The 14,445-nt window shown below is 40.7% G+C and overlaps 1 protein-coding gene across 1 annotated transcript in view; it reads right to left on the bottom strand.

Annotated features, from left to right (window-relative positions):
- Window positions 1-3,041: 3,041 nt before the first annotated feature.
- The window catches only part of LOC141087479 (uncharacterized), a 128,458-nt gene continuing 117,054 nt past the window's right edge, over window positions 3,042-14,445 (bottom strand). The window contains exon 9 of the mRNA XM_073573032.1: window positions 3,042-3,215. Coding sequence (XP_073429133.1) covers window positions 3,153-3,215 — 63 coding nt within the window. The 3' untranslated portion in view covers window positions 3,042-3,152. The remainder of the gene's footprint in view (window positions 3,216-14,445) is intronic.

Below are 14,445 nucleotides of genomic sequence, written 5' to 3' on the forward strand. Positions count from 1 at the left end.
TATGTGTCAAATGTATCGCAGTGGCTGATGATCGATGATAAAGTTGGACATCTCTAGACACTTTTGCTTAGTTTTAAAACTCCATGTCAATATAAAGTGAGCACTCACCCGTGCCTCTTATCAGACAAGGTACTTCCCATTATTTAAACCACATCCACCTATCAATTGCAGTAATAAAAGTGTAAAAACACCTAAAAAATGGCAAAGGGCATGTATTGCAAATATTAGCACAAAAAATGTGCCGCAATGTGTGTGTAATTATCCATTGCAGTAAATACAATGTCCTGAATTGTAAGGAATTGAATATACTTACTTTCACCCCAGCCCCTTCCCAAAAACTTCAGCACAACTTACAACTACACTTCTTTATAGTTTACTATTGCCTTCAGTTTAATCAACTCTACATGAAAACTAATTGAAATGGATGACCTTAGACCAAGTTCACGATCTGTATGTGGAGAGCAATGTCCGGTCTGACCACGGGTCTCACTGCACGAACCTTTAACCTCATAGACACATACAGTTAGGTCCATATATATTTGGACAGAGACAACATTTTTCTTATTTTGGTTCCAGATATTACCACAATGAATTTTAAACAAAACAATTCAGATGCAGTTGAATTTCAGACTTTCAGCTTTCATTTGAGGGAATCCACATTAAAATTGGATGAAGGGTTTAGGAGTTTCAGCTCCTTAACATGTGCCACCCTGTTTTTAAAGGAATGAAAAGTAATTGGACAATTGACTCCAAGGCTATTTCATGGACAGGTGTGGGCAATCCCTTCATTATGTCATTCTCAATTAAGCAGATAAAAGGCCTGGAGTTGATTTGAGGTGTGGTGCTTGCATTTGGATGGTTTTGCTGTGAAGGAAACATGCGGTCAAAGGAGCTCTCCATGCAGGTGAAACAAGCCATCCTTAAGCTGAAAAAAAAGAAAAAACCCATCCGAGAAATTGCTACAACATTAGGAGTGGCACAATCTACAATTTGGTACATCCTGAGAAAGAAAGCACTGGTGAACTCATCAATGCAAAAAGACCTGGGCGCCCACGGAAGACAACAGTGGTGGATGATCGCAGAATAATCTCCATCGTGAAGAGAAACCCCTTCACAACAGCCAACCATGTGAAGAACACTCTCCAGGAGGTAGGCGTATCAATAACCAAATCTACCATAAAGAGAAGACTGCATGAAAATAAATACAGAAGGTTCACTGCACAGTGCAAGCCACTCATAAGCATCAAGAAAAAAAAGGCTAGACTGGACTATCTAAAAAACATCTAAAAAAGCCAGCACAGTTCTGGAAGAGCATTCTTTGGACAGACGAAACCAAGATCAACCTCTACCAGAATGATGGAAAGAGAAAAGTATGGTAAAGGCATGGTACAGCTCATGATCCAAAGCATACCATATCATCTGTAAAACATGGCGGAGGCAGTGTGATGGCTTGGGCATGCATGGCTGCCAGTGGCACTGGGTCACTAGTCTTTATTGATGATGTGATACAGGACAGAAGCAGCCGAATGAATTCTGAGGTATTCAGAGCCATACTGTGTGCTCAGATCCAGCCAAATGCAGCCAAACTGAATGGTCGTAGTTTCATACTACAGATGGACAATGATCCAAAACATAAAGCCAAAGCAACCCAGGAGTTTATTAAAGCAAAGAAGTGGAATATTATTGAATGGCCAAGTCAGTCACCTGATCTCAACCCAATTGAGCATGTATTTCACTTAAAGACAAAACTTCAGACAGAAAGGCCCACAAACAAACAGCAACTAAAAACCACCGCAAGGCCTGGCAGAGCATCAAAAAGGAGGAAACATAGCGTCTGGTGATGTCCATGAGTTCAAGACTTCAGGCAGTCATTGCCAACAAAGGGTTATCAACCAAGTACTAGAAAAGAACATTTTATTTACAATTATTTATTCTGTCCAATTACTTTTGGTCCCTTTAAAAACAGGGTGGCACATGTTAAGGAGCTGAAACTCCTAAACCCTTCATCCAATTTTATTGTGGATACCCTCAAATGAAAGCTGAAAGTCTGAACTTCAACTGCATCTGAATTGTTTTATTTAAAATTCATTGTGGTAATGTCTAGAACCAAAATTAGAAAAATGTTGTCTCTGTCCAAATATATATGGACCTAACTGTATGTGCCTGTGTTTTCTAGAAACTCAGGGTCAGCCCAGTCATTGCGGTCTATATACAGACCTGTGTGAACTAAGCCTTAGATAGATGATGTCCGAATGCTCATTCAACCAAAATTCAACCAAGAGCTATTTCTCCCCACAGTTAGATCGGCTGCCATTTATAAATTTTCAAAGGCGGGCTCGAAGTGAACGAGACAGTGATAGCAGCTGCATATCTCACAGAAAGGTCAAAAGGATTTGAGATCAAAATACAGCTATTATCTGTAAAGGAAAAGTCGTGGCTGCCATACGGATGGACCGCTAGTCAATCAGAAGACTATAGTTCTGACCAAGTTTGCACCAATTTGAACGGAAGGACTGTACAACTATACAATATATTGTTACATTGACCAATTGGGGCCACATTCTTTACTTTGCCAATTTATACAATTACTTGTCTGCAGAATTATAATTTTGGATGCTCTTTTTAGAAACCGTTTGCAAACTTTATGGCGCTACATAAATTGGTGTAATTTAATGTTTATAGGTGTTACAGATTTGATGGTACAGATGTCTGTAAGCAAGTTTTTTTTGTATGTCAGGTGAGCGAGTGTAATACAGCTACAGCCGGGATTTTAGCAATTAATATATCTGCTGGAGATCCTTCAATTTGGATTTTAAATAAGTTTGCAGTTTTAGGGCAGGATTAAATCAAGATCAAGATTACATTGGGTGAGTTAACGATTTATAGAAGGGAAAGTTATTACTATCGTTACATCTTCCCTTGCTGAAAATTTGCAATTGTGCGGCTTATTTACATTTTTATTCCTTTATTGCGTGAACTTCCACAAACTCAGAAAATATTTTAAGACAACTGAATGTATTATACAAAAAATATGTTTATTTTACAAGTATTTAAATGAAATGTTTGCGTTAGCCAGAAAATGTATAAATCCTGGTGATCATAAGATGCCACAACGAAATGTGATCTGTGGTGGTCCCTTGTACAATGTCCTCTCACAAATGGACTGTGAGGTTCCTTTCTTTTTTTGACATTATCATATGCAGAACATTGAGGACCTAAAGAACAAATGAAACACAGATGTTATGGTTATAAAGCATCACTATTCTCTTATAAATGATGAGCATATGACTTGGCATCCCATTACCATGTGCCATTAGAGTTGAGCGATACCGTCCGATACTTCAAAGTATCGGATCGGAATGGATCGGCCGATCTTAAAAAAAAGTATCGGTATCGCCGATTCCGATACCGGAAGTCCCATTCAAGTCTATGGGACTTCCGGTATCGGAATAAGAAAAACCCTATTTTTGCCTTGTACAGCCTCTCTGGGGTCTGTACGGGCCTTTCGGGGGGCTGTGCCGGCCTGCCAGGGGGTCTGTGCAGGCTCCGGTGGTCTGTGCCGGCCTGCCGGGGGGCTGTGACGGCCTGCCGGTGGTCTGTGCAGGCTCCAGGGGGCTGTGCCGGCCTGCCGGGGGGCTGTGCCGGCCTGCCGGTGGTGTGTACAGGCTTCGGGGGTCTGTGCAGGCATCGTCCGATGGGACTACAAGTCCCATCGGGCGATGCCTGCTACCATAACAGTGATTGACACATTAGCCAATGATGGGACAGTAGTAGTCCCATCATCCGGCTAATGTGTTGAATGTAAAAAAAAATAAAAAATTACATGCTACATACATGCTACATACATGCAACATGCATACAACATATATACTACATGTAACATACATACTACATATATACTACATGCAACATGCATACTACATGCATGCTACATACATGCTACATACTACATACATGCTACATTCATACTACATATATACTACATGCATGCAACATACATACTACATATATACTACATGCATGCAACATACATGCTACATATATAATACATGCATGCAACATGCATACTACATATATACTACATGTAACATACATACTACATATATACTACATGCATACTACATACATGCTACATACTACATGCATGCTACATACATACTACATGCATGCTACATGCATGCTACATACATACTACATACATACTACATGCATGCTACATACATACTACATGCTACATACATGCTACATACATACTACATATATACTACATGCATGCTACATACATACTACATGTTACATACATACTACATATATACTACATGCATGCTACATACATACTACATATATACTACATACATACTACATGCATGCTACATACATACTACATGCATGCTACATACATACTACATGCTACATACATACTACATACATACTACATATATACTACATGCATGCTACATACATACTACATGCTACATACATACTACATATATACTACATGCATGCTACATACATACTACATGCTACATACATACTACATATATACTACATGCATGCTACATACAATACATTCATACAATACATACATAGACATACTGATGCTGCAGTTCTCTACCCAAGATCGTCGTGGGACACACTCGTGGACTGCTTCGGATCATGGGTGAGTATTTTTGTGGTTTGTTATGTTAATATTTATTCCGTACATGACAATGGCTTTGGGGAACAATGTGACAAGTATTGGTAAGTATGTTACTCTATGTTATATGTACTGTATGTCTATGTATGTATTGTATGAATGTATTGTATGTAGCATGCATGTAGTATATATGTAGTATGTATGTAGCATGTAGTATGTATGTAGCATGCATGTAGTATATATGTAGTATGTATGTAGTATGTATGTAGCATGTAGTATGTATGTAGCATGCATGTAGTATGTATGTAGCATGCATGTAGTATGTATGTAGTATATATGTAGTATGTAGTATGTATGTAGCATGCATGTAGTATATATGTAGTATGTATGTAGTATGTATGTAGCATGTAGTATGTATGTAGCATGCATGTATTATGTATGTAGCATGCATGTAGTATGTATGTAGTATATATGTAGTATGTATGTAGCATGCATGTAGTATATATGTAGTATGTATGTAGTATGTATGTAGCATGTAGTATGTATGTAGCATGCATGTAGTATGTATGTAGCATGCATGTAGTATGTATGTAGCATGCATGTAGTATGTATGTAGCATGCATGTAGTATGTATGTAGTATATATGTAGTATGTATGTAGCATGCATGTAGTATATATGTAGTATGTATGTAGTATGTATGTAGCATGTAGTATGTATGTAGCATGTAGTATGTATGTAGCATGCATGTAGTATGTATGTAGCATGCATGTAGTATGTATGTAGCATGCATGTAGTATGTATGTAGCATGCATGTAGTATGTATGTAGCATGCATGTAGCATGAATGTAGCATGCATGTAGCATGCATGTAGTATGTAGCATGTATGTAGTATGCATGTAGTATATATGTAGTATGTATGTTACATGTAGTATATATGTAGTATGCATGTTGCATGCATGTAGTATATATGTAGTATGTATGTTGCATGCATGTAGTATATATGTAGTATGAATGTAGCATGTATGTAGCATGTAGCATGCATGTAGTATGCATGTTGCATGTAGTATATATGTAGTATGTATGTTACATGTAGTATATATGTAGTATGCATGTTGTATGTATGTAGCATGTATGTAGCATGTAATTTTTTTTTATTTTTTTATTTTTTTATTTTTTTTACATTCAACACATTAGCCGGATGATGGGACTACTACTGTCCCATCATTGGCTAATGTGTCAATCACTGTCATGGTAGCAGGCATCGCCCGATGGGACTTGTAGTCCCATCGGACGATGCCTGCACAGACCCCCGAAGCCTGCACAGACCACCGGCAGGCCGGCACAGCCCCCCGGCAGGCCGGCACAGCCCCCTGGAGCCTGCACAGCCCCCCGGCAGGCCGGCACAGCCCCCCGGAGCCTGCACAGACCACCGGCAGGCCGGCACAGCCCCCCGGCAGGCCGGCACAGACCACCGGAGCCTGCACAGCCCCCCGGCAGGCCGGCAGAGACCCCCGGAAGGCCCGAAATGACGGCGCATCATGATGCGCACACACCGCGCATCATGATGACGTCAGGCTGTCAATCAACTTTGAACTTCCGATTCCGATACCGACATCCGATATTGAAAAAATATCGGATGTCGGTATCGGAATTCCGATACAGCAAGTATCGGCCGATACCCGATACTTGCGGTATCGGAATGCTCAACACTATGTGCCATGTTATACACAATATCCAAAAGATATGTCCTGTATGTGTGATGTATTTGCTTCAGAATAATTTAGCCAGAAAATGATTGTGACATTCACATTTTACAGGATTCAGAATCTTCTTTCTAACAATCCATGCAAATGCCTAGTAACATAAGTTACCATTCATGCAATAAAAGCATTCAAAGATTCATAACATTGCCTTTTAATGGACTCTGCTCAAATCTGCATTGGAACCTCCAGTCCAGTTTCTGATATTTTGCCAGATTTTTGGACACCACTGCAGAAAATCCAACGGACCCCATTAGAGTCGATGGCATCCTCAAGAACCAATCATGTCCAGTCTGCAAAAGGTTTGGTTCTACCAAGTTTTCATATTTTTGTTCCAATAAGTGCACACAAATATAGATATACAGTCATGGCCAAAAGTATTGACACCCCTGCAATTCTGTCAGATAATACTCAGTTTCTTCCTGAAAATGATTGCAAACACAAATTCTTTGGTATTATTATCTTCATTTAATTTGTCTTAAATTAAAAAACACAAAAAGAATTGTCCTAAAGCCAAATTGGATATAATTCCACACCAAACATAACAAAGAGGGTGGACAAAAGTATTGGCACTGTTCGAAAAATCATGTGATGCTTCTCTAATTTCTGTAATTAACAGCACCTGTAACTTACCTGTGGCACCTAACAGGTGTTGGCAATAACTAAATTACACTTGCAGCCAGTTGACATGGATTAAAGTTGACTCAACCTCTGTCCTGTGTCCTTGTGTGTACCACATTGAGCACGGAGAAAAGAAAGAAGACCAAAGAACTGTCTGAGGACTTGAGAAACCAAATTGTGAGGAAGCATGAGCAATCTCAAGGCTACAAGGCCATCTCCAAAGACCTGAATGTTCCTGTGTCTACCGTGCGCAGTGTCATCAAGAAGTTTAAAGCCCATGGCACTGTGGCTAACCTCCCTAGATGTGGCCGGAAAAGAAAAATTGACAAGAGATTTCAACGCAAGATTGTGCGGATGTTGGATAAAGAACCTCCACTAACATCCAAACAAGTTCAAGCTGCCCTGCAGTCCGAGGGTACAACGGTGTCAACCCGTACTATCCGTCGGCATCTGAATGAAAAGGGACTGTATGGTAGGAGACCCAGGAAGACTCCACTTATTACCCCGAGACATAAAAAAGCCAGGCTGGAGTTTGCCAAAACTTACCTGAAAAAGCCTAAAACATTTTGGAAGAATGTTCTCTGGTCAGATGAGACAAAAGTAGAGCTTTTAGGGCAAAAGCATCAACATAGAGTTTACAGGAGAAAAAAGAGGCATTCAAAGAAAAGTACACGGTCCCTACAGTCAAACATGGCGGAGGTTCCCTGATGTTTTGGGGTTGCTTTGCTGCCTCTGGCACTGGACTGCTTGACCGTGTGCATGGCATTATGAAGTCAGAAGACTACCAACAAATTTTGCAGCATAATTTAGGGCCCAGTGTGAGAAAGCTGGGTCTACCTCAGAGGTCATTGGTCTTCCAGCAGGATAATAACCCAAAACACACTTCAAAAAGCACTAGAAAATGGTTTGAGAGAAAGCACTGGAGACTTCTAAGGTGGCCAGCAATGAGTCCAGACCTGAATCCCATAGAACACCTGTGGAGAGATCTAAAAATGGCAGTTTGGAGAAGGCACCCTTCAAGTATCAGGGACCTGGAGTAGTTTGCCAAAGAAGAATGGTCTAAAATTCCAGCAGAGCATTGTAAGAAACTCATTGATGGTTACCGGAAGCAGTTGGTCGCAGTTATTTTGGCTAAAGGTTGTGCAACCAAGTATTAGGCTGAGGGTGCCAATACTTTTGTCCGGCCCATTTTTGGAGTTTTGTGTGAAATGATCAATGTTTTGCTTTTTGCTTCATTCTCTTTTGTGTTTTTTCATTTGAGACAAATTAAATGAAGATAATAATACCAAAGAATTTGTGTTTGCAATCATTTTCAGGAAAAAACTGAATATTATCTGACAGAATTGCAAGGGTGTCAATACTTTTGGCCATGACTGTATAGATGTGAAGAAAGCCTAGCTTTGATTGACAGATTTCAAATAGTAACAAATAGAAATGAGAGGACCCCACTGTCCATAAGATCTTACACTCTACAGGAGAGAGAGGACCATAAGAGCTTACACTCTAAAGAAGAGAGAGAGAGGACCACACTGACCATAAGCGCTTACACTCTACAGGAGAGAGAGGACCCCGCTGTGGGTGAAAAGAGCTGGTACCTCTGCCAGCAGCGTTGTCTGAGGGTAATCTTTTCAGCAAGTCTTCCACAATGGCCCTCTGGCATGCATGCACTGAAAATGGCACGTCTGCCTCTGACATGAGAGAAGGAAATTTCTCCCTGTACCATGGGTAAAGAAAGGTGCACAGCTAGTATTTCATGGTGGACAAAATGTCTTTCAGGCAAGGGTCTTAGTAAAGGCATCAGGACTAGTGTTAAGCATTCCGATACTGCAAATATTGGGTATCGGACGATATTCGCTGTATCGGAATTCCGATACCGAGTACCGATATTTTTTCTATATCGGATACCGGAATCGGAAGTCCCCATAATGCTATGAGCCACTGTTGTGGCTGTGATTGGCTGCTGAAATGATGTCATCATGATGCGCGGTCTGTGCGCATCATGATGCGCGGTCTGTGCCGACTGTGGGGGGTCTGTGCCGATTGTCGGGGGTCTGTATTGGCCTCTCGGAGGTCTGTACAGGCCTGTCAGGGGCCTGTGCCGGCTGCCGGTGTTCTGTACGGGCCTCTCGGGGGTCTGTACAGGCCTGTCGGGGGCCTGTGCCGGCTGCCGGTGGTCTGTACGGGCCTCTCGGGGGCCTGTGCCGGCTGTCAGTGGTCTGTGCCGGCTGCTGGGGGCCTGTGCCGGCTGCCGGTGGTCTGTACAGGCTTCTCGGTGGTCTGTGCCGGCTGCCGGGGGCCTGTGCTGGCTGCCGGTGGTCTGTGCGGGCCTGCCGGGGGTCTTTTGTGTGTGCAGGCATCGTCCGATGGGACTACAAGTCCCATCGGGCGATGCCTGCTACACTGACAGTGATTGACACATTAGCCAATGATGGGACAGTAGCATTCCCATCATCCAGCTAATGTGTGGAATGTAAAAAAAAAAAAAACATACTACATACATACTACATTCATACAACATACATACATACTACATACATGCTACATATATACTACATTCATACAACATACATACATACTACATACATGCTACATATATACTACATTCATACAACATACATACATACTACATATACTACATTTATACAACATACATACTACATATATACTACATTCATACAACATACATACATACTTTATACATACTACATTCATACAAGATACATACTACATACATGCTACATATATAATACATTCATACAACATACATACTACATACATGCTACATATATACTACATTCATACAACATACATACTACATACATGCTACATATATACTACATTCATATAACATACATAAATACTACATACTACATACATGCTACATATATACTACATTCATACAGCATACATACATACTGCATACTGTGGTGTAGTGACCACTATGTCTGCTAGGGGGCGCTGTGTGGGTGTTCCAGGATGGGTGTGCAGACACATTCAGTGTGGTAACAGGAGCAGGGTCCTAAATGACCATTATGTGTCTCAAGGTGGGTTGCCTTGGGATGCAGGCTCGAGTATTGATCAGCAGAGGTACTGCTGAGATTTCCGTTACAATGTGTCAGGGAAGCCTGTGAGTGTCTGTGTGCAATAGGACCTTTAGTGAGGTCATAGCCATGTGATCACCTGTGGGTGTGGTTATTGATCATATAAGGTACCTGAGGTCTGGTCACAGAGCGAGAGAGCACATGGATCTGATTGGCCCCTGTGGAAGGTCCCGGCAGGCCTATGTGGAGGAAGGAGTGCAGCCTTCCTGAAGACCACGGGCTGGGGCTGCTGACCCGGGGAGGCCTGTGTATATTAGTTGTATATGGGGAGGACTACACCTCCCAGCACGTGCTGAGCCTCTCGGTCCGAGTCTGAAGCCACGGACATTTATATTCTTTTGTGCCTAAGCTAGAGGCTATTTTGGAGATATGCTGATTTATGGTTTATGGAGAAAATAAACCTCATGAACTTTGGGAAGAACCTGTCTCATGATTGTCTCCCGCTGCAGCTGAGCGAGTCACATCCCTACAATACGTACTACATATATACTACATTCATACAACATACATACATATTACATACTACATACATACTTCATATATACTACATTCATACAACATACATACATACTACATACTACATACATACTTCATATATACTACATTCATACAACATACATACATACTACATACATACTACATACTACATGCGTACTACATTCATACAAAATACATACTACATACATACTACATACATAGTACATACTACATACATACAACATGCTACAGACATACAACATACATGCATACTGCATACATACTACATACATATTGCATACAATACATTCATACAATGCATACATATAGACATACAGTACATATAACATAGAGTACATACTCACCATCACTTGTCACTTTGTTCCCCGAAGCCAGTGTCATTCTCACTGTAAAAAATATGAAAATAACAAACAAAAAAAATACTCCCTGATCCGCTGAAATCCATGCATGTGTGTCCCACGCCGATCTCCCTTGGAGAACAGCAGCATCAGCTGATGCGACCGCTCTCTACGGGGCACCAGGAATCCAGTGACGGGAGGTAGGTATCATTCCACACTGTATTCCTCTGCCACTGTAAAAAAAATAGTCCCTAGTCTCACTTTTGGCATTGCTGTGTGAGAAAGTTCCCACGCAGCTTTTGCCATAAAGTGAGACCAGGGACTATTTTTTTACAGTGGCGGCGGAATACAGTGCAGAAGGATACCTACCTCCCGTCACTGGATTCCTGGAGCCCCGTAGAGAGCGGTCGCATCAGCTGATGCTGCTGTTCTCCACAGAAGATCGGCGTGGGACACACACGCGTGGATTTCTGCGGATCAGGGAGTATATTGTTTGTTTGTTATTTTCATATTTTTCCACAGATGACACTGGCTTCGGGGATCAAAGTGACAAGTGATGGTGAGTATGTACACTATGTTATATGTACTGTATGTCTATATGTATGTATTGTATGAATGCATGAATGTTTTGTATGCAGTATGTACAGTCATATGTAAAAGTTTGGGCACCCCTATTAATGTTAACCTTTTTCTTAATAGCAATTTTGGTTTTTGCAACAGCTATTTCAGTTTCATATATCTAATAACTGATGGACTCAGTTATATTTCTGGATTCAAATGAGGTTTATTGTACTAACAGAAAATGTGCAATCTGCATTTAAACAAAATTTGACCGGTGCAAAAGTATGGGCACCCTTATCATTTTCTTGATTTGAACACTCCTAACTACTTTTTACTGACTTCCTGAAGCACTAAATTGGTTTTGTAACCTCATTGAGCTTTGAACTTCATAGCCAGGTGTATCCAATCATGAGAAAAGGTATTTAAGGTGGCCACTTGCAAGTAGTTCTCCTATTTGATTCTCCTATGAAGAGTGGCATCATGGGCTCCTCAAAACAACTCTCAAATGATCTGAAAGCAAAGATTATTCAACATAGCTTTTCAGGGGAAGGATACAAAAAGTTGTCTCAGAGATTTAACCTGTCAGTTTCCACTTTAAGGAACATAGTAAGGAAATGGAAGAACAAAGGTACAGTTCTTGTTAAGCCCAGAAGTGGCAGGCCAAGAAAAATATCAGAAAGGCAGAGAAGAAGAATGGTGAGAACAGTCAAGGACAATCCACAGACCACCTCCAAAGACCTGCAGCATCATCTTGCTGCAGATGGTGTCACTGTGCATCGGTCAACAATACAGCACACTTTGCACAAGGAGAAGCTGTATGGGAGAGTGATGCGAAAGAAGCCGTTTCTGCAAGCACGCCACAAACAGAGTCGCCTGAGGTATGCAAAAGCACATTTGGACAAGCCAGTTACATTTTGGAAGAAGGTCCTGTGGACTGATGAAACAAAGATTGAGTTGTTTGGTCATACAAAAAGGCGTTATGCATGCGCTGTATTGTTGACCGATGCACAGTGACACCATCTGCAGCAAGATGATGCTGCAGGTCTTTGGAGGTGGTCTGTGGATTGTCCTTGACTGTTCTCACCATTCTTCTTCTCTGCCTTTCTGATATTTTTCTTGGCCTGCCACTTCTGGGCTTAACAAGAACTGTACCTGTGTTCTTCCATTTCCTTACTATGTTCCTCACAGTGGAAACTGACAGGTTAAATCTCTGAGACAACTTTTTGTATCCTTCCCCTGAAAAGCTATGTTGAATAATCTTTGTTTTCAGATCATTTGAGAGTTGTTTTGAGGAGCCCATGATGCCACTCTTCATAGGAGAATCAAATAGGAGAACTACTTGCAAGTGGCCACCTTAAATACCTTTTCTCATGATTTGATACACCTGGCTATGAAGTTCAAAGCTCAATGAGGTTACAAAACCAATTTAGTGCTTCAGGAAGTCAGCAAAAAGTAGTTAGGAGTGTTCAAATCAAGAAAATGATAAGGGTGCCCATACTTTTGCACCGGTCAAATTTTGTTTAAATGCAGATTGCACATTTTCTGTTAGTACAATAAACCTCATTTGAATCCAGAAATATAACTGAGTCCATCAGTTATTAGATATATGAAACTGAAATAGCTGTTGCAAAAACCAAAATTGTTATAAAGAAAAAAGGTTAACATTAATAAGGGTGCCCAAACTTTTACATATGACTGTATGTAGTATGTATGTATGTATGTTGTATGTCTGTAGCATCTTGTATGTATGTCGTATGTATGTATGTTGTATGTCTGTAGCATGTTGTATGTATGTAGTATGTACTATGTATGTAGTATGTATGTTGCATGTATGTTGTATGAATGTAGTATACATGTAGTATGTATGTAGTATGTATGTTGTATGAATGTAGTATATATGTAGTATGTATGCAGTATGTATGTAGTATGTATGTTGTATAAATGTAGTATATATGAAGCATGTATGTAGTATGTATGCTGTATGAATGTAGTATATATGAAGTATGTATGTAGTATGTAGTAGGTATGTATGCTGTATGAATGTAGTATATATGTAGCATGTATGTAGTATGTATGTTGTACGAATGTAGTATATATGTAGCATGTATGTAGTATGTATGTTGCATGAATGTAGTATATATGTAGCATGTATGTAGTATGTATATATGTTGTATGAATGTAGTATATAAGTAGCATGTATGTAGTATGTAGTATGTATGTTGTATGAATGTAGTATATATGTAGCATGTATGTAGTATGTATGTTGTATGAATGTAGTAGATATGTAGCATGTATGTAGTATGTAGTATGTATGTATGTTGTATGAATGTAGTATATATGTAGCATGCACGTAGTATGTAGTATGTATGTATGTTGTATGAATGTAGTATATATGTAGCATGTATGTAGTATGTATGTATGTTGTATGAATGTAGTAGATATGTAGCATGTATGTAGTATGTAGTATGTATGTATGTTGTATGAATGTAGTATATACAGTATGTAGCATGCATGTAGTATGTAGTATGTATGTATGTTGTATGAATGTAGTATATATGTAGCATGTATGTAGTATGTATGTATGTTGTATGAATGTAGTATGTATGTAGTATGTTTTTTTTTACATTCAACACATTAGCCGGAAGATGAGACTACTACTGTCCCATCATTGGCTAATGTGTCAATCACTGTCATTGTAGCAGGCATCGACCGATGGGACTTGTAGTCCCATCGGACGATGCCTGCACACACACACACAAGACCCCTGGCAGCCCGCACAGACCACCGGCAGCTGACACAGGCCCCCGGCAGGCCCGCACATACCTCCGGCAGCCGGCACAGGCTCCCGAGAGGCCCGTACAGACCTCCGACAGCCGGCACAGGCCCCCGGCAGGCCCGCACAGACCACCGTCAGCCGGCACAGGCCCCC

Source organism: Dendrobates tinctorius, unplaced genomic scaffold, assembly GCF_039654945.1.
Source record: "Dendrobates tinctorius isolate UK_male_01 unplaced genomic scaffold, ASM3965494v1 ptg000034l, whole genome shotgun sequence".
Taxonomy (NCBI): Eukaryota; Metazoa; Chordata; class Amphibia; order Anura; family Dendrobatidae; genus Dendrobates; species Dendrobates tinctorius.